General features: G+C 47.1%; 1 protein-coding gene across 5 annotated transcripts in view; it reads left to right on the top strand.

Annotated features, from left to right (window-relative positions):
- PNPLA7 (patatin like phospholipase domain containing 7) overlaps positions 1-20,511 on the top strand; it is a 127,440-nt gene that overhangs the window by 64,680 nt on the left and 42,249 nt on the right. For all 5 annotated transcript variants that reach the window (XM_053961993.1, XM_053961991.1, XM_053961994.1 and 2 more), the window contains 6 exons: positions 296-356; positions 2,820-2,969; positions 13,080-13,143; positions 13,605-13,773; positions 14,854-15,036; positions 16,246-16,364. In XM_053961993.1, the coding sequence (XP_053817968.1) occupies positions 296-356; positions 2,820-2,969; positions 13,080-13,143; positions 13,605-13,773; positions 14,854-15,036; positions 16,246-16,364 (746 nt within the window). The remainder of the gene's footprint in view (positions 1-295; positions 357-2,819; positions 2,970-13,079; positions 13,144-13,604; positions 13,774-14,853; positions 15,037-16,245; positions 16,365-20,511) is intronic.

Raw genomic sequence — 20,511 nt, 5'->3', positions numbered from 1 at the left:
GTTTCCCCAAATAATATTTTGGTTTTTTTTCCCCAAAGCAAGTTAAATCCTGCCTATTCCAGGGTTGTTTTGTTTTCTTATTTTTCCAAATTAAAGTAAAACAAGGTAGGAGAAACCATGACAAATGACCAATCACTACACATTACAGCAGGAGAGAAGCTACAGCTGCAAACCCTTGACTCTCTGTGGCTCAACTTGAGGGAACATCTTAAAAAAGTTTGGAAGTCTCCATGTGGATGCTCTACTTTCAGTACATTCTTCCTGAATGTTTCTTTTCTTTCTCTTTGTCTCCCAGGTTGTGACCAGACTTATTCACTTGCTAGGTGAGAAGATTCTTGGCAGTCTGCAGCAGGGAGGTGAGACTCATTCCTGGACTATTCCCATTGATGCTGGGGCTTCCTTGGAGCTGGACTTGCATCCAAAATTTGAAACAGGCAGTGCATACTTAGAAAGGAAATTAATTGCTAAATTTCAGCCTGGAGAAGAGGAGAGCTCAGAGCCCTTCCAGGGCCTAAAGGGGCTCCAGGAGAGCTGGAGAGGGACTGGGGACAATGGATGGAGTGCCAGGACACAGGGAATGGCTCCCACTGCTAGAGGGCAGGGATGGATGGGATATTGGGAATTAGGAATTGTTCCCTGGGAGGGTGGGCAGGCCCTGGCACAGGGTGCCCAGAGCAGCTGTGGCTGCCCCTGGATCCCTGGCAGTGTCCCAGGCCAGGCTGGATGGGGCTGGGAGCAGCCTGGGACAGTGGGAGGTGTCCCTGCCATGGCAGGGGTGGCACTGGATGAGCTTTAAGGTCCCCTCCAGCCCAAACCAGTCTGGGATTCTGTGGTCTGTTACAGCTGTAGGTGCACGTGGATGGTGAATTCATTTTGTCTGTGCACACATGTTGGTTTTGGCAGAGCATGGCCAACTGGGTGTGGGAATTGAATGATTTGCAATTGAGAAGTGTTGCTGCCTGCATGCAGTGAAATTTCCCTGGAATTTCTTGCAAGAGCAGTGTAAAGGGAGCATTGGAAATAGCAGCTGTAACGGGCTGGAATCAGAGCACAGACTGATTTAAAATGCCTGGATTTGCAGTATTTTAATGAATTGTCTGGGAGGAAATGGCCTGCCATGGGTTGGTTCTGAGGCTTTGTGTTAATGGCAGCACACAAAGTCTTTTTTCCTGACTGAAGGGAGTAGGAGGGAATTCTCCCAATTTCCTTGAGCAGCATTTTAAAGCAGATGCCTGTTAACTGCTGGGGGTATTGTGGGGCTTTTTGATGCTGAGGATTGTTTGGGTTTTGTTGGGTCCTTCAGTTGCTGGTTTTGCCAAATTCCAAGGAGACTGAAAATGAAGGTCACCCACTTTGCTGTTTCAGAGCAGTCTGGGGAAGGGAATCTGCTCTTTCTTTACCTGCTCAGCTTTCTGGGCACAACCACTTGTGCACAAATGCCTGGTGATAATTGTACTTAAACTTCTGTGCCTGCTGAAATGCCTCTGTGTTCCAGGGCAGAGCCTGCACTGCCAGGGAAACAGGGCAAAATGGGGAAAACAGAAAGTGGGAGGAAAATTAGTGAGAGTAACAGGAGTTCAATCAGAGAATCACAGAGAATCATTGAAGTTCTGAGGAGGGAAGGGCCTGTGGAGATGAAGGGGTTGAGCTGTAATGTGTAACCTGTTTAAACCTACAGATATCTTCTTGAAGATCACTAGAAGGAGGGGGGAAACTGTTTAATGTTCTGTGCAGAGCTGTTTTAGAAGATTTGAAATGAATAATTCAATTGATGAATATATTTTTAAAAAAAGTTTATCTGATATTTCTTTGTGTCCTGCAGTGGTCTGTCACTCTGGCATTGAGCCTTTGAATGGGTTTGCACAGGGGATGTCAAGTATTTCTGCATGCCCAGCTCAAGAATTTATCTTAGGCCTTTGCTGGGTGAAATGAGATAAGCAGGATGTGAAATCCCAACTTAAATTCAAAAATTTTTTGTGTTCTCAGAGCTGAGTTGACAGGCATTAGCAGCAAAGTGAGATTTCCTGAGAAGGCTCAGCTAAAGAGAAAAAAGAGTATCAGAACAAGAACAGTTTGTAGAACATTGACCTTTACCAGCTCTAAGCTGTCTGGGAAAATCTTGATCTTCCTCACATGCATTGCAGATTTCTCTCAAAAACTGCTTTCCCTCTGCCCTTACTCACCAAATTATATTAGAGATAGTTCCAAGGTACTTTGCAGCTACTTCAGAGGTTCCATATTTCAGTGCTCCTAGGCCCATATGTGTAAAGCTCTGCATCTTGCAGAGAAGGGAAAACAGGTAGAGATGCACATTTTCTATAGGAGCTTTGTTGAAAACAGCTTTTTCCTTCCTTGCTTAGGAATACCATAAGAAAAGGATTGTTAAGTTTTGAAATATTTTGGAATATTTTAATACTGACAACAGGTTTGGGAGTTTTGTTAGTTAAGCTAATTCCTCTTGTGGAATCTGTTCCAAAGATTACCGTTGTGGTAAAGGGATTTTAAGTGCCTTTTTATCTTTGTTTTCCTGGGTCAGGTAGATCCATGTTTCATTTAACATATTCCTGGCATATTTTTAACATTGCCTAACTTCAACCCACGCATGCTGTACCAGCAACCAAAAATGATGGAAACTGATCTTCATCCTCTTAAAATGAAATATGTGGGAACTCTGCTCTCACATGCTGTGGAGGTTTGTGTTACATTTCTCTGACACTGAGCAGCTCAGTGACACAGTGACAGTTTCCCTCCTGCCTGAAGGTGACATTCCGTTTTTTGCAGCCTGGCTGACTGATGGCAGGTGTTTTCTCTGTGAACAGGTCATCCTCTTGGACTGCACAGCTCCAGCAGCAAGTGGGATGCAGGGAATCCTGCCAGCAACCTCTCCACGGTGGCCATCATGCCGGTGTCCGAGGAGGTGCCGCTGACTGCCTTCACCCTGGAGCTCAAGCACGCCCTCAGTGCTGTGGGTGAGTGTTCCCGTGGTGGCACCACAGCAAACAAACCCTGTGGTCATTTTAGAGTGGCATGGCCAACTACTGGCACCATGGGGTCCATGCTGTGTTAGGGGGTAGCAGTACCTGGGGATTGGTCACAGGGCTGGGGAGGAGGTTTTGGAGAGAATCCTGTGGTCTTATAAAAAAGGAGAGAGAGGGATTTTTTATATGGCCAGGTCCCCACAGGACAGTTATAAACTTGGGGCAGGATGAGGTCACATTAGGGAGAAATTCTTGTGAGAGTGAGAAGGGCCTGGCACAGGTTGCCCAGAGAAGCTGGGACTGCCCCATCCCTGGAAGTGTCCAAGGCCAGGTTGGAGCAATCTGGGAAGTGTGGAAGGTGTCCATGGACAGGTAATCTTTAAAGTAATTTCCAACCCAAACCATTCTGTGATTCTGCAGCAGTGGTCAGGATCAGCCTTTTCCATGCTTCTTGCTTCCCTATTTCCATCCTTAATGTGCATTTAGTTATAGTAGATAACTTTTTTTATCTTAATGACTTGGAAATACTCACCAGCCTCTCTGGCCCTTGTCTTGGCTGCTCTCAGCTCCCCACAGTCACTCCAGGAGACACATCCCACACCAGGGCACCGTTCCCATGGCACCTGAGAGTCTGATTCTGTCCAGCTCATGGGTGAGAGTGTTCCAGGCCTCCTCAGCTGACAAGCTTCATCCAGCAAGGGGTTTCTTACCAGTTTTCTTGCGTTGTGGTTGTACATGAGTGGCAAGGATAAGACTTGGTGGAAGAAGCTCATGGAGGAGATCCAGATTGGCACTGGAAATCCGAAGTTTAGTCTGAAATCATTGTCCCATTTGCTGCCAGGTTGTTTGTCTGTCTCATGCCTACAAAACCATGTGTTCAGCTCACGGTTGAGTCATTAATTGCTTTATCCATGGGTGAAGTTGCTTGTGCACGTTCCAGTTCCTCACAAAACTCATGTATTTAATTCAGAATTAATTTTGTGTTCATTAGTGATGTTTGACATTTCCTGAACATCCTCTTTTCATCCTCAAACGGTCTTACAGATCTCTTGAGTGAATCTCTGTAGTTCTTTGAGAAATTATTAGTCTGCTCTCTCATGGCTTATTTAAAAGTACAGGTTATGTGATGCTTGAGGTGTAACCACTTATATTTATTGGTAATTTTCTTTCTGACTTTTAGTGTCTGGAGCTGACACTCCTTTTTGTGCTTAAAAATCTTCTGGGTGAACAAGCAGAGGAAAAAGCCAGTGGTGCTTGAGCTCTTTAACCTTCTGAAGTCTGAATTTATGTGCAACTTAATGGTGGAGACTTGTTACAGTGAGAACTAATTTGTGGGTGTTTGAAGATTCTTATTTTGGAGATGGCAGAAAAATGTTACATCCATAATGGAGCTGTATTGCTAATGGGGACTCCTTAGGGATCACTGCCAGCTTGTTTTGATGTGTGACAACACTAAGAGCCTGTAAATAAAACAAACAGAAACTTAAGTAGGTAGATGGACTGTTCAGAATAAAAATACCCGTTTGGGCTGAAAGCAGCAGGCAGGTGCCCAAGGGGCGTTTGGGGAGGTCACTCGGCCTTTCCTCCTTCACCCTTTTCCCTTCCTTCCCCTGCGCTGACGCCTGTGCCGTGCTTGGCAGCTCGATGGTACAGAGATGGTTCTGTACACCCTTGGCACCTGAAGTTGTTGCCAAAAGGGAGCAGACGGCTGCAGTGGGAAGAGGAAAGTGTTGTGGGCAAACACAGGAGCCATCTGGTCCCAAACACCGCTGGCACAGGAGCTCCGAGGCCTCGCACCAGGCCCCGCGCCCGGCCTGAGCTCCCCCAGCCCACAGAGCTCCCAGGCACTGCAAAACCTCTGCAGAGCTGGGCTGGGGCTCTGGGCAGCCTGCAGGTTTTCTTTTTTTAGCAGAAGCAATGCTTTCTTTTTTCCTCCTTTTTTTTTTTTTTTTTTTTTAACTTGTAGCTTTTGTATTTCCTCCTCTGCCCTCTGGCTGGGGGTTGTTTGGGTGTTCCTCACAAAGTGCTGGGAGCCACGTGCAGCTGCTGCTCGGCTTTCAGGGAAGGGGATGGATTTTGAAATGATTTTTTTTTTTCTTCTGACTTCCTGCAACACAAAATGAACTGAGTAGTGGAGTGAAATTTTGATTTGTTTTTAGGTTGTTTTCTTGTTCACCTGCACATTTGGCATGAGGGGAACTGTTGCCAAAAGCAGCTGTGGCTGCCCCTGGATCCCTGGAAGTGTCCAAGGCCAGGCATGACAGGGCTTGGAGCAGCCTGGGACAGTGGAAGGTGTTCCTGCCCATGGCAGGGATGGAATGAGATGAGTTTTAAGGTCCCTTCCAGCCCAAACCATTCCATGATTCCATGTGGAAAGATTTGCACTGGGGCCTTGCTGAGCAGCTGCTGCTACCTGAGTCCTTCCCTGAGCTCCCAGATGGGCTCACCTGGGGTCTGGGTGTGAGCTGGGATCAGACCTTCCCTGGCTTTATGGAAGTGAGAGCTGTTAATGTGCTTGACAGGGCTTAATTGAAAATCTTCTCTGAAAGGAACTCTCAGTTTGGAAAATGGTTTCGAAGATTTGCTGCTATCCACGTGTTTTTGTTTTTTTTTTTTTGCCTTGAACCAACCATTTTGTAATTGTAAGTTAAATGGCAGCATCTGATTACAATACTTGACTTAACATTTAATCCATATTTAACATTTGATCTGTATAATTTCATTGCTCTGGGCTTCAAATACGTTCCAGAGCAGTGGAGAGCAGCCTTAATATGTGGGGAGAACAGCTGGTTTTAGTTTTCTTCTGCAACTTAATATATTTATTACAGAGAATTCCTTCCCCTTCCTGTTAATATGAACTTAGCTGGATATTGCAGTGATGCCTTGAATTCCCCTGCTGCAGGTTGGAGATGAGGTTAGAAGGAATGAGGAGGATGCAGGGAGGAACACTGAGACCACTGCAAGAATCACCTGCTGCTGGGAAGGAGCCTGGCCTCGGGATGCAGGCTGACCCCAGTCCTGGTGGGAATGCAGGCTGGGCTGTAACACAACATAACACTTAAGAAGTGGTTTTCCTTTTCCTGGAATTGGCAATGACAAGGCTATGGGCAGTGCTTGGAGTTGGAGCTGGTTGCAGGTGAATTTATTCAACAGGATTTTGGGGCTTGTCTTGGTAATTTTTAGCTACTTCTGTATTATTAAAAGTAATGACAACTAGAAAATCTCAGTTTGATAGTGAGTATTTACTGTCCACAAAAACTGGAAAAGTACTCAGAATCTTCCTTCCCCCAGAAAATAAAAATCCCCTTTTGCCTGTAATGAGACAGGACTTAGTGGTTTCATTGCTTAATTCTTTTTTGTGGATTTAATTAATGTTTTTTTTCAAATGTATTTTTTTTTTTTTTTTTTTTTTAATGTTTTGATTTGTAATGGGAGCAGCTCAGGTGAGCAGCCTGCTCTCCATCAGGGGTGTGTTCTGCACTCAGGGAGCACCAGCGTGTGGGAGCACCTACAGCTCTCCCCAGCCCATTTGTGCTGGTTCCTTTGACATTTGGTGTTTCTGTGATTTATGATAATTCACATATTGTTTCCAGACAGTGGGATTGTGTCCCAGTTAAATGCTAATGGATGTTTGTGCTTCCATGGAGCTTCCAATCACAGAATGGTCTGGGTTGGAAGGGACTTTAAAGCTCATCCAGTGTCCCCACGGCAGGGACACCTTCCCCTGTCCCGGGTCACTCCCAGCCCTGTCCAGCCTGGCCTTGGGCACTGCCAGGGATGCAGGGGCAGCCACAGCTGCTCTGGGCACCCTGTGCCAGGGTCTGCCCACCCTGCCAGGGAACAATTCCTAATTCCCAATATCCCATCCATCCCTGCCCTCTGGCACTGGGAAGCCATTCCCTGTGTCCTGTCATTCCAGGCCCTGGGACAGTCTCCCTCCATCTTTCCTGCACCTTCAGGCTCTGCAAGGCCACACTGAGCTCACCCAAAGCTTCTCCTCTCCAGGTGAACAATGCCAGCTGTGCCAGCCTTCCCTCCCAGCAGAGCTGCTCCATCCCTCTGATCCCCCTGGTGCTTCCTCTGGATCTCTGCAGCAGCTCCAGCTCCTCCCTGTGCTGGGCCAGGGCTGGGGCAGCTCTGCTGCTGTCACAAGCTGTGGGATGAAAGGTTTATTTGGGACCTGGCAGCAGCAGCTGGACCTGCCTTCATCTTGAGACAGAGATAGAATAAAAATGCTCTGAGCTCTGTGGGCAGAGCAGAAGGTCCTGCAGGGCACAGTGACCCCGGGGCTGCAGCCCTGCTGTCCCCTGGCTGTGCTGCAGGCTCCAGTGTGACAGCTCTTCCTCTGCATCTGGGACTTTGGGTCTCCAAGAGAGGAGGCTGTGCAACTTCCAGAAAGCAGGAGCAGAATTTTCCAGCTCTGAACTGGAGTGCCAGGAAGAGGGGCAGGCTTTTCTGCTGTGCAATTCATCATGCTGATGAATTCTGGTCAGTGTTCATGATGTCTATTTTTATTATTCATTCTTTTCCTCTTAATCCAAAAGAGCTGAGAGCATCTTTTGATAAGAAGTTCTTCTGCAATATTCAGTTTTTTCAAAAGTATTTGACTGACTATTTTTTTGTTCCTTTGCTGAGACCAGCTAAAAGACACCACATGGCTGTGCAAATTCTGGTTCTATGTGGGAGCCCTCTGATCTCATAGAATTTCAAACTGAAGTAGGGAGGGATTCAAATCCAACATATGTGTCTCTCTCATTCCTTTCTGCCCTTTAAATTTTCCTTCTTTTCAGTTCTAAAAATGTATAATGTATTGGACAGCTCACTGAAAAATCTTTGCTAATAATTTATTGGAGTTTTTAATTACAGTTCTGCCTGTCTTTACACACAGATTAGATTTAAATTTGAAATGCTTACTGTGGTGCCTGAACCCTGGCACCACTTAATATTTTTTTGCTGGGCAAGATCCTCTGACATCCATCTCATTTATCAGTTATGTAACTTTGCCACATAATTTTGTAGACTTTTATTAGGCCAAAAGTAAATTTTCTTTTAATGGAGTCCAAGCAAGTAAATTTGCTCTGCTGAAATTTTTCCACAGTGTGTATTGTACTGGCCTTGTCTTTTGATGTATGTGTATTTTTCAGGCGAGGTGTATTTGAAATAATTTCTGAGCCTCAGAAATCACTCTCTGCCCTCTGGGCCGCTCATTTCTTGAGGCAACTTTTGGACCATCTTTTATTAGAATTAGGACACCTGTACTCCTGCTTCTGCATATCTTGGTGTTTTGTGGAAAAAAATGACCAATGTGAGTCTCTTGCTCACTGGCAAGAAAGGGAAGTTTTATGTCCTGTGTGATGTTTTTTTTCCCCCTCTCTGGGGCAGGAGGTTGGAAGCTTTGCTGCAGCCCTTCTCTTCAGTGCCCTTGTTTGTTAGCAGAGAAAATGAACCAGACCTCTGGCATTTGCCAGCTTTTCCTTCCTTTCCCTTCTGTTTCATGGAATTCTTAGTTTTGTACTGAAACAGATGGCCCTGGAGTACAGCTTTAGATGCTCCAGGAGGTTTTCCCAGAAACCACAATCCCTGGGCCTGGGGTGGGGCCACTGCCTGCAGTTCTCGCACAGAAAACCTGGGCTTCAGGATCCCTGTGAGCTCTTGGCTGACAGAAAAATCCCTCAGGCTACCGAAAGTCACCACCCCAGGCTTGAGAAATCCAAAAGGTTGAGAAAGTTGTGGATAGCTGGAGGCTCAGGGAATGGCACTCGGTTTTTCTTGCTCTGATACTCCTCCCCAGCAATCTGCTGCTGGCTGCTGTCAGAGACACACACAGGGCTTGGAGGAATATTTCATGTTACCTCACATCACCTCTCCTGTTCTTCACTTTGAGCTGTTCTGATCCCATTGACAGAACGCTGAGGGGTGCAGGGATGTGTCCCTGATGCCAGCTCCAGCTGGAAGCTGCCTGTGAGGCTGATGCCAGGTTTGGAGAGGGGGTGGTTAGAGGTGTGTGACTGTGCCAAAGCCCTTTAAGGATGCACTGACACGTTGGGCTGGTCACTCCTGCCTGCAGGTGTGGCTATTTGAGGACTGTGGATTTGAATCATCACAGAATCATGGGAATGGTTTAGGTTGTAAGGGACCTTAAAGCCCATCTCACCCCACCCCTGCCATGGGCAGGGACACCTTCTACTATCCCAGCTTCCTCCAAGCCCAGTCCAACCTGGCCTTGAACCTCCAGGATGAGAATGATTTTTTTCACTACTTGGTTGCTCGCAGCAGTTTAGTTGAGATAACACTTTTGTTGGTTCTGTTTTCTGAGCTCACATATGTTGGTGTTCTTGGTCACATTAATGGAGGGGTTTCAATGGCTGATTAATTGGGAGCCTGCTAGAAACTGGGAGTGCAGAGCAGATGGTTGGTATTTCTGAGACAAAACAAGTTAGTTCTGTTGGAAGCATCACTGTGTTCCGTGCTGGGGATGAGTGAAGGTCTGGGAATCTTTGTCCCGTGTCCCTGGCACGTGGAGGGATGGGGTGCTGGGCAGGCTCCTCCTCAGCTGACATAGCCAGGGTCTGTCTGGGTGCCTTTGTTTGTGTCCTGTTCTGTGAACTGCTGCTTTCCCACATCAGAAGTGAGGTCTGGATATGATTTTTAAGTCTCTCCAAGGCTCATTCTGATGTTGTCCATAGCCAAGGTGCCTCTGGCTGAAGGAGCACAAAGATCCATCCCAGCCCTACAAACTCTGCCTCTCCCCTTGGATGAAAGCTGTTCTGGCTGCAGGCCACTGGCTTTGATGGTGTCCCCTTGGTTTAGTGGTGTCCCCCTGGAGCCTGGGCCCCAGAGCATCACTGGGGACTGATGCTGCTGGATCTCAGAGCCCAAGGCAGGGGGGTAACAGGCAGAGGTGCCCATGCTGTTCCCTTGGTGTTGTCTCTCTTCCTTAGCATTTCTATTGCATTCCTCAGCTCACTTGGCATTCCAGGCTGTTTGTCTTTGCCTATGAAACTTCCACCACTGCCAGAAAGCTTTGTAAGCCACATGTCCTGGAATACAATTTTAATCCATCTGCCTTTTCTATTTAACTGAGAACTCTGACATGCTAATGAACATTGATGATCACTCTGCTGCTGAATGCTTGCAGAATTGCCCTGCACTCTGTCCCTTGCAGTTCTATCCTGTGCAGTGCCATCAGTATTCCCTCTGGAAGACCTCCCTTATCCCATTGTGCCATTTCAAAACTATACCAAGACTGACACCAGGTGAACAGTGAGCCAGATAAAAGAATCTGGCAGTGTTAAAGATAGGGTGGTAACCCCCTCCCTCAGCACTGGGGCTGTGCCCTGCTGTGGGATGGCTCAAGGAGCCATGGAGGGAGGAGGGAAGGGCAGGCTAAGCCCAGATCTGCTCTGGGAATGCTCCTCATTCCCTCTGCTTGGGACTTGTTGCTTTCATAGGAGCCATCTTCCAGAACTTTTATTGGAGGATGGGGAAGGCAAATTCTATTCTTGAGTCATCTCTTCTCTCTGCTTTCTCACCAGCTTTATCATTTGGTCTCTGCTTATGGGATATTTTTGTCCATTTTGTTTGCTCTTACTTGATAATCAGTGTAGCAAAGAGCAAATGTTATTTGGGTATTGGAAAGTACAAGATGGAAAATGGCACCTGGGAACTTCTGCAAGTCTAAGAGTAAAGTCAATTAAAGCAGAGTGAAGTCCTTGCAGCAGGACTTGAGCACTGAGGGGGGATGTCTTGGTTTGAACAGACAGGTGTCTGCTAAGGAAAGCAGGAGCCTCCCTTGAAATGGAAAATATGAACCCCCTCCCTCAGAATTATTATAATTTTGAAATTAAGAGGCTCTCAGGCAAAGATATGGGAATAGGAATAACAGTTCTTTAACAGGAAAATTTAAATAAAAATGCAGTAATACAAAGCAACAAAAAAAAATCCACTGCCAGAGTGAGAGCAGGCCCTGGCAGGCTGTGGGTCAGGGTGTGGCAGCAGTGCCATTCCATGGGGGCTCAGCCCTCCTGCAGTGCCAGCTGTGCTTCTGCTGGAGCAGGATCCTGGACAAGGCTGGAGTTTTCCTCTGAAGCTCCAGGGCTGCTGGAGATGGGCCTTGGCTCCCTCTGGGAATGCAGTGGGGCAGAAAGCTGCTCCTCTGGGAATGCAGTGGGGCAGAAAGCTGCTCCTCTGGGAATGCAGTGGGGAAGAAAGCTGCTCCTCTGGGAATGCAGTGGGGCAGAAAGCTGCTCCTCTGGGAATGCAGTGGGGCAGAAAGCTGCTCCTCTGGGAATGCAGTGGGGAAGAAAGCTGCTCCTCTGGGAATGCAGTGGGGCAGAAAGCTGCTCCTCTGGGAATGCAGTGGGGCAGAAAGCTGCTCCTCTGGGAATGCAGTGGGGCAGAAAGCTGCTCCTCTGGGAATGCAGTGGAGAAGAAAGCTGCTCCTCTGGGAATGCAGGGGGCAAAGGCTGCTGTGCTGTTCCAAGGTCAGATTGGATCCAGGTAGGAATGCTTGGCTCCTGCCCTGGGTGAAGCCTCTCCCCATGGGATGCTGGAATTTTCTCAGCCATGCAGGGACACTCAGTGGCCATGAACAGCAGAGATCTCCTGGAGGGAGGATTGGCTGTGGGAGAGATAAAGAAAAGTGCCCAATGAACAGGAGAGAACTGCCCCAGCTCTGACAGATGGCAATAGAACACACACCCTCAGCCACATCTTGCATTTCCAGCCTAAGACAGGGGAGATGAGTTGGGCCTGGAGGTCAGGATGGCCAATTCCAGATATGTACCTGGGGGTTTTGCTTTTTGAACACAGAGGTGTGAATTTGTGACCTTTTTCCATGTTGGTTGTTCACAGTTCCTTGGTTTTTTACTGAACACATTATAACCTTGCCTTGAGACTCATCACATAATGAAGTGTTTTGTTATTTAGTACATAAATTTCAGTTCTGTTATTAATGAAACAATGAGGGATTGCACAATGAAAACATGAATTAAAAGTGACTGCTCTGTCATGTTTTGTAAATACGAATTTCTCTCTCAGTAAGAGACAGGTAATATTTTCTCTAGGTGTGCAGTTATTCCCTTAAGTTTTCTTTTCTTTGCTTTTTTTTTTTTTTTTAATTTAGCTGCAGCCACTCTGCAACTTCTACCACATATGGCACAAATTGCTGCTGCACTAGAATTGCTAATAAGAAAATTAAACTAAAGTGCCTGCAAGAAGCTTTATGTGCACCAAAATTCAGCTCAGATCTAAGGTTGTTGCCAGATGTGTCTGTGTCTGTAATGGGCTCTGACTGTGCCCTACAGATTTGGGAATGTTTTGGGGGTTCCTGTTGGCATGTTGGATAAGGAGTAATAATGCTTCAGAGAGCTAGAGGATTCACCTGGGGAATTGGTTCAATGCAGGAGGAACAAGTTCTGTATTTTGGAAGGTCAGCGGAACAGCTCTTTTCTTTGGAAACAGGATCCTGGCCTTCCTGTGGCTGTAAAAGTCTGTGATATTTTGAGTGCTGAGTTGGTGAAGATGCAGCTGCAATAGGAGCTGTCACCAGAGCCAGCCGGGATGGGGTTTGGAGCAGCCTGGTCCTGTGGAAGATGTCCTGCCCATGGAATGGGATGAGTAAAAGGTCTCTTAAAAGGGACCTTTTAAGGTCCCTTCCAAGTCAGACCATTCCATGGTTCTGTGATCCTACATGACCCCGAGGAATGGGATAACAGAGCTTGCAGGTTGTGACTAATGCATTAACAGAGCTCTGGGAATAGGGAGCATTGGAAGATGTATTCCTAGAAAAAGGTGAAAAATTTTGTGAAGACTTTGTGCCAGCTCTGATCAATGCACTGATCCATCACTACATTCAAAGCAAACTCGTGGAATTGAATTCTTGGAATCAGAGAATGGTTTGGGTTGGAAAGGACCTTAAAACCTATCCCATTCCACCCCCTGCCATGGGCAGGGACACCTTCCACTGTCCCAGGCTGCTCCAAGCCCCATCCAGTCTGGTCTTGGACACTTCCAGGGATGGGACAGCCACAGCTTCTCTGGGCAGTTTTCTCCAGGAGCTCACACTGAGGTGTTCACAGGTGAAATTCCTTGTTCCCCCAGGTCCTGCCCTGCTGCTCACCAGTGACAACATCAAACAGCGCCTGGGCTCTGCTGCTCTTGACAGGTACCTGCCCTCATCACTGCTCAGGGAAATGCAGAGAGACACTGGGCTTTTCCTATAAACACACAGAGTTTGGGAACAAAATCCTGTCTTCTAACATACACTTGGCCTTCTGCTCCAGGTGTTGAAGACAATAATGTTTCAGGAGTATTTGGTGCAGGTGTGGGTGGGTTTTTCCCACAGTTAATTTCTCACTTGTAAAATTGCAAAAGCTGAATTTCTCTGAGTGTGTTCATGCTTAGTGATGCTGTGGAAGCATTACTGAAGTGAGGCATCACTGTATCCTCCTGCCTTGGTATTTGTCTAATGGTGTAAATCCTGGAGAAACAGAGCCAGCAGGAGCTGGGAGAAGATCCTGGCTGAGCAGGAAATGCCAGTCTTTCCCGGTGTAAGATTCCCCTCTCTTCTCTTGGGAGCTGTGATACAACACCAGTTGAATTCTCTGATCCCTTGTCTGTCCCCAGCATCCACGAGTACAGGCTGACCAGCTGGCTGGGCCAGCAGGAGGACATCCACAGGATTGTGCTGTACCAGGCTGACAGCACCCTGACCCCCTGGACCCAGCGCTGCATCCGCCAGGCCGACTGCATCCTCATCGTGGGGCTGGGAGACCAGGAGCCCTCTGTGGGAGAGGTGTGGGAGCTGCTCCTTCCCCTCTTGGCACTGGGAGCAGCCCAGCTCAAAGCAGCTTGCTTCACACTCATGTATTTTCCTGGGTTTAACACCCAGTGAGGCATAAATAATGAAATATTCCTGAGAAATGCCTGTTAGGAATAACAAAAGAATTGTATGAGAATCCTCTGAGATGGCAAGTTTTATGTAGGAGTACTTCCAGCAAAGTTCTTTTCCTCTAAAGAGTCGTTTTGGCCAATGGTAAATCAAAAATTGCTTTGAAGCTTTGTGTTTCTGCCCAGAATTTCTTTGGGCTTCCACACAGAGGGAGAAATTCTTTTCTGCCTGGATGAAATTCATGGTGTGTGCTTAGGAAAAAGTAGATCTAAATCACAGTGTATGAATAATTTATTGTATTTTATTACAGATCTTAAGCTGTAATTTTTTTCCCCTTGCTATCTATTTTTATGATTTTATTACCAAAGTCTTCTGGCCAGACAAAAATTCTTCAAGAAATTTTAAAAAGGAATCACAGGTGGGGTTTTTTTGGATGGTGAAGTGCTGAGTGTGACCTGCAAAGAGCCTGGGCTGGTCCCACGTGCAGCTTTCTTGTGTGTCCTGTTGTGTGGGCTCTTCTTGCATGGATGTGGGAGGCAGGAAGCACAGGCAGAACAAGCTGCCAGCAGTTACCTAAAACAACAACAAAAAAAAATCAAAATCAGAAATACAAGGAGAAAAAAAAAAAAAGTAGACTGATGGGATGGGAAAGATAAAAACACTGAATATTTGTGGGCTCGAGTCTGACTCGGGCAGCATCTCACATTGCAGGAGCAGCTCCTGCCTGTGCTGTGCTTTTAATGGCCTGGTTTAAGTCAAAAACGTTCAGGTTTGAATTCTTGGATGATTTTAGACTTTTGTGTGCTGAGCAAGCCCAGAGTTAACAATGTTGTTGTCTAAATCAATCGTGTTTGGGGGCTGTGACTGTGCAGAGTTGGATTCAGGGGGGAATAGGGGTATGGGGTGTGTGTGGATGTATTCCACCCTGAGACACGAGCAGCCAGGACTCACTCCCCTTCCCTTGGGTGTTCGTGGCTGCTGTAGCTGGAGAGGATGCTGGAGAACACGGCAGTGAGAGCCCAGAAGCAGCTGGTCCTGCTCCATAAGGAGGATGGGCCCCTCCCATCCCGCACTGTGGAGTGGCTCAACATGAGGAGCTGGTGTTCTGCTCACCTCCACATCCACTGCCCACGCAGAGTCTTCTCCAAAAGGAGTCTGCCCAAGCTGGTAAGAGATTCCTGCTTTGGTGGCTGGTCCCTTGCTGTCTCTCACTTGATCTGTAATCTGTGTGACAAAGGGAATCTGGGGTAATGATAGTCCACCATATTCTTACACACACAGATTTAACAGTGCATTCTGCAAATCCTCTGAATTTTGCAAAGCCCCATCAAGGTGATCTTTTTTTCAAAGGTAAATAGATAATTACAAAGTCTTGGCCTGCCATAGTCAGCAATCTCGTTCTGGCTCTCATTATAATTTCATCTATGATCACCATAATTGTAAAAACTGGTTTTGGAGACCTGTATGGAAGAAAAACCCATTCTATTATTAACAAAGGATCTTTCTCAGAAGAGTCACACTGAAATATGAGACCATGCTCTTTAAATCTGTTTGGCCTCAATTGGATTTAGGGAACAGGGAGAAGGGGGCCAGGTTTTCTTTATGGATGCAGACTTGGCTTTTTGATATCTTGAAAGAGCTCAGAGTCCCAGTGAAAAGTATGTACAGGCCATAGTAGAGTCCTTTTTGTTGGGAGCATCCCTTCCCAAAGCTGTGCTAAACATGAGGCAGAGGCAATCTGGGATGCTTCCCAAGACCTTCAGATCCTTGTCAAGGAAGAGAAAGAGCTCTAAAGGAAATTCTGTACTACTCCCAGCAGCTATAATAGACTCAAGAGAGGCTACTGGCCACTAGAACTGTTTTGATGGTTTAGCACCCTCTGTTCCTTTGAAGAAGAGCTGTTATACAGAATCACTGACAACTTCAGGCTGGAAAGGACCACTGGAGCTCCTCCAGTCCCACCTCCCTGCTCAGCAGGGTCCCCTGGAGCAGTCACTAGGATTGTGTCCAGACAGGCTTGGAGTATCTCTGGCGAGGGAGATTTCAGAGCCTCTCTGGTTTCTGTCCTGTGCTCGGTCACCGCACAGGAAAGAAATTCTTCCTCCTGTCCAGGTGAAACTCCTGGGCATCAGTTCCTGCCTGTTCCTCTGATGCCATTGCTGGGCCCCACGGAGCAGAGCTTGGTCCCTGCCCTGAGCCCTTCCTGCACCCAGGGACACAGGGGTGAGGTCCCCTCTCAGTCTTGTCCAGCCCCAGCTCCCCAAGCATTCCCTCACAAGAGAGAAGCTCCAGTCTCCTCATCTTTGCAGTGTCTTTTAGCAGGCTGCTGTTGGCTGCCCTGGCCGTGCAGTGACCGTGTCTGGCTCTCCTCTGCAGGTGGAGATGTATGAACGTGTGTTCCAGAAGGCTCCAGACCGTCACTCCGACTTCTCCCGCCTGGCCCGGGTCCTGACGGGCAACGCCATCGCGCTGGTGCTGGGCGGCGGAGGGGCCAGGTAGGGCATTGTCCTGGGCAGCCTGGCTGGGCTGCACGGGGCTCTGGGCAGCCTGGCCTGGGCATGGAGACCCTGCCCTTGGCAGGGGGTGGGACAGGATGTGCTCTAAGGTCCCTCCCAACCCAGACCGCTCTAGGATTCTGTGCTGGTGCATCCACCAGATCCGAGAGCTGTCTCTGGGCTGGGACAGATCTCTCAGGATAACAGAGATCCTGGGACAACAGCACTGCTCTGCAGGCAGCATTTGGGGGAGGAGACACTGAGGAATTACACAAACTTAGCCTTCTGTGGGGATTTGTGCAGAATTTCTGCAGAAAGAACATGAGTGTTTGTGACCTCTTGAGGCCTCTCATAATGGTTTAATACCAGGAGGTGACCAGGGCACAAAAGATGACGTTTCTTTCTGTTGGCCTACACTTTGGATTTTTTTTTCCCTTATGGATTCTTATATTAGAAAATGGCTCACAGTATTTCAAAGCTCTTCAAAGTTTGAGCTGTAAGAGGAATTATGTCCTCTAATGGAGAATGTTCTCATCTTTGTAATCCTCCAAACCCCCAGGTACCCATAGACTCTGACAGCCTTACCTTACAGGAAGGGTGTGTTCTGCAGACACAAGGACAAGATGTGTGCTGAGCACTCTGTTAGAATTCCATCTCAAACCCCATCCATTTAAAGTGAACTTTAGAAATAAATTACTGCTGGCATTTTTCTTTGGAATCCCTTTTTACTTGGAGAGTTTTCTGTTGAGGCAGAATTGAGTCACCCTTTGTCTCAAGCGAGCGCTGCCTTCGTTGTCTCCATCACTGTGTTCTTGAAGTCCTGCTTTAAAGGAGTGCTTTGAAATACAGTTCTCAAAAAAATAAACCCCCTAATTTGCACGCAGTCTGTCTGTTTAAGTGCACAGAAATATCACATTTTTGTCGTTGGGCCAGCGCGTGCTTCAGGGGAGCCTTCACTGCAGGAAAGGCTGGAGCTCCTTTGTGCCAGCTCCTCCTGAGCAGGCACTAGTGCTGAGACAGCCAGAGCTGGTTCCTCGAGTGTCTCACAGGTGCCTTGATCCTGCTCCCTTTCACAGCCCCTCACCTGGGCTGGTTTCAGTATTTCATTTCTGAGACAAGCTCTGTCCTGTGGAGACACAAAGCAGAACAGCAGAGGGGAGCTTCTCTTTTATCTGAGTATCTTGGGAGGCTTCTCATCCACTGATACAGAGCATTTGTGGTTTATTATTTGTTCCCAGCTGATATCTCTGCCTCTACCAGAGCCAGTGTCATGCTAAATATGTGCACTCTGTGTACTGCTGGCAGCACATTTTGCTCGTTCCCTTCCTTCCTTCTGTAACACTGCTGTAATTTTTGCCAAATTGGGTTTTCTTTCCTTTTTTCTTTTTTAATTTTACTACTTAATTTGCAAGCTCCCACCTGTGGGTGTGCAGGATCTGAGGTAAGGAGGAGCAGGGTCACTGTGTTGGTCCTGTGTTGTCCCTCTCTGCAAAGCTGCTCTGCTGCTGTGCTGGCTTTGGGGTCTCTGGATGCTCATCACCCATTCAGCAACAAGCCATGGGCCATTAGCCATCACTCTGCTCATTTCTGCATCCCTGAATGGGGAGGACTTGAAGAGGATTAAGGGCAGAGTGGATAAATGGGATATTTCTTCCTTCTCTGAAACACTTTCTATGCCACAGACTGAAGTGCTTGTTCAGGGGTTCCAGGCTGGCACAGGGATTGTGTGAGCACTGTGTTTTCCCTGGAAAGGTACAGAATACCCTTCTAGTCATTAAATAATCATCTAAATTGTGGTTAGATAAAGTTTTTTTGAAGTGAGAATATAATTAAGAGATTGGGGAAAGGACAAAATTTCTCTGAACCATGTAAAGGCTCAGAATTACTCTGAACATCTGCCTTTGGAAGGGCAAAATAAATTCTTAGATTGCCCATTTCTACTAACACTACTGAAGAGATTAGATTAGGTATTTAAAATCATCCTGTGGCTAAAGCACAGTCAGGCTAAGAATGTTTTTGTGGGTCTCTGCACAGAGTGTTGATGACCTTTGGATAGCAATTACATGAGTATCCTCCACCTTGCTCTCAGAGCAGGAATCATGCAGGTCACACAGCCAGGGAGAGGTGACAGTGACAGGGGCTGTCTGGTGGGTATTTGTTCAAGGTATTGTGTTCTGTGACTCCAGTAATATCAATTATTTAGTTGTTATTTTGGGAGTGTTTGTCTGGCTTCCCAGTGACAGCCGGATTGGGAGGTTTTAGCAAGAGCAGCTTCCTAGTAATTATCGTTGTGGTTTGTCATGACAAAAGGCTCATAGGAACTAAAGGTTTTCTTTCTCCTACGAGCATAAAAATAAAACAACTTGAAGTGATATGGTTCTAAAATTACAGTGTTTTGCTTTTGTTAAATGCTAACTTAATTTTAGTTAGAAATGTTGTGGAGTTTGACGAAGGAAAGGGGATTTGTGTTCAGGAAAATAATACCTTTGAGATGTAGCTCCAAGAATAATGACACTTCAAGCCCTGCAACAAAGGCATAAACCTTCCATAAATAATTTTCCTGACCTTTAGCCCTCCCACATACAGCCCACCCCTTCTTTGGTTTGCTATGGTTGTCTTAGTAAAGCTGTTTGAAAACTAAAATTTCTAGGAAGTAAATAATTATTACAGAGCTATCTGGGAATCCCAAGGCTTTGGGAGAAGAATGGGTTGAGCTGTTCAGAATCACGGAGTATCCTGGGCTGGAAGGGACCCACAAGGATCTTTATTCCTGTCCCTGCACAGGCACCCCAGCAATCCCACCCTGAGCATTTCAGCCTCTCCTGAGGAGCTGCTGTCAAAGGATATTTATAGATATTTCATCAGGGCATCTTTTAATTTCTCTCTTTTCTGTCTAGTTTTCTCCTCAAACTTATTTTCTCACCTCAGCACTTGATGTGTCAAGTAGCTGGGTTTTTTTGCACACACGAGGTTTTCTTGCTGACTCTAAAGATGTGGCTCAGATCGTTTCATTTTGGACAGCTGGCTTGTTTCAGCAACTTGTCCTTTCTGCCTTTCCTTTGTTTCCAGCTCTGGCCCTCTGGAAAGGGAGGATAAAAGTAGGAGAAGCAAATTCTGCCCTTTTTGTTATGGGATCTCTGTGTCTGATGGATGCTCCTGCTGTCTCCTGTGTCTGTCTGTGCTGCTGCAGCCTGTGCCACGTGCAGGGCACTCACACTCCAAGCTCTTAGAGAAGGAAAAACTCATGGGCTGCTGCTGAGCTCCTTAAAGCCTGGCTTTATCTTCCTCCTTAATGGCTTTACCCAGGGATGAAGAGGCTGTGAGAGTCCCTGAGAGGCAGATCTCAATTGTTCTGCTCTCAGGAGACCACATTGGCTCTCTGCACTCTGGGTTTGACTCTGGGATTGCAGGAAGAACAAACCATGGAGGATTTGCTGTGGCTGTGATGTTTGGCTGCAGCTCCAGCTCACTCTGGCAACTTTGAGTAAAAACCTGCTTGTCAATCCTGCCTCCTGTCTCTGCCACCAGACACTGATCTGTTCTTCAAGAAGGCACAAGGAATTTGTTTGTCCTGTGTCTGCACTGGGACAAAGCCCTGGCACAGGCAGGATGGGCAGAGCTGCATTCAGTGCCTGGAAGGGATGCACAGGTCACACTGTCCTGTACAGTGGGTCAAGCAAGGAGCAGGTGGGATGTACCCAGAGCCACCTGGGGACATGGTGGATGCTCACATGCATCTCCAGGAGCTTCTGCTTGGAGGCTGAGCCCAGTGTGGCAGCATTGCTTGGGAGGATTTTGCCCCTTTGTGTTCCTGAGCAATCAAAGCAGAAAAGAAATGATGCAAAGCTCCCAACACACCGTAAGGAAAAACTTGCAACAGATTTTGAGATCTTGAGAAGATCATGTTCCTTTTCTGACTGTTGGTGCTTTTAGCCTGCAAGCATGGCTGGGAGGTGAGGAGCTCTTGCCTGGGAACAAACCCTGTGGTGCTTCCCCCGCTCCATCCTGCTAAAAGAGGAGTGGAGTTTGGGATTGATGACCTGATCTACCCGTGTAAAACACTTTAAGGCAAGTAAGTGCTGTGATGTGAGATCTGATATTCCTCCTCAGGTTGTCTGGGGAGCTGCGGGCTGCCTTCAGCAGGCAC

This window comes from Vidua chalybeata, chromosome 21 (assembly GCF_026979565.1).
Source record: "Vidua chalybeata isolate OUT-0048 chromosome 21, bVidCha1 merged haplotype, whole genome shotgun sequence".
NCBI classification, from domain to species: domain Eukaryota; kingdom Metazoa; phylum Chordata; class Aves; order Passeriformes; family Viduidae; genus Vidua; species Vidua chalybeata.
The sequence above is the reverse complement of the archived record's forward strand: the minus strand, read 5'-3'. Positions and strand labels throughout refer to the sequence as shown.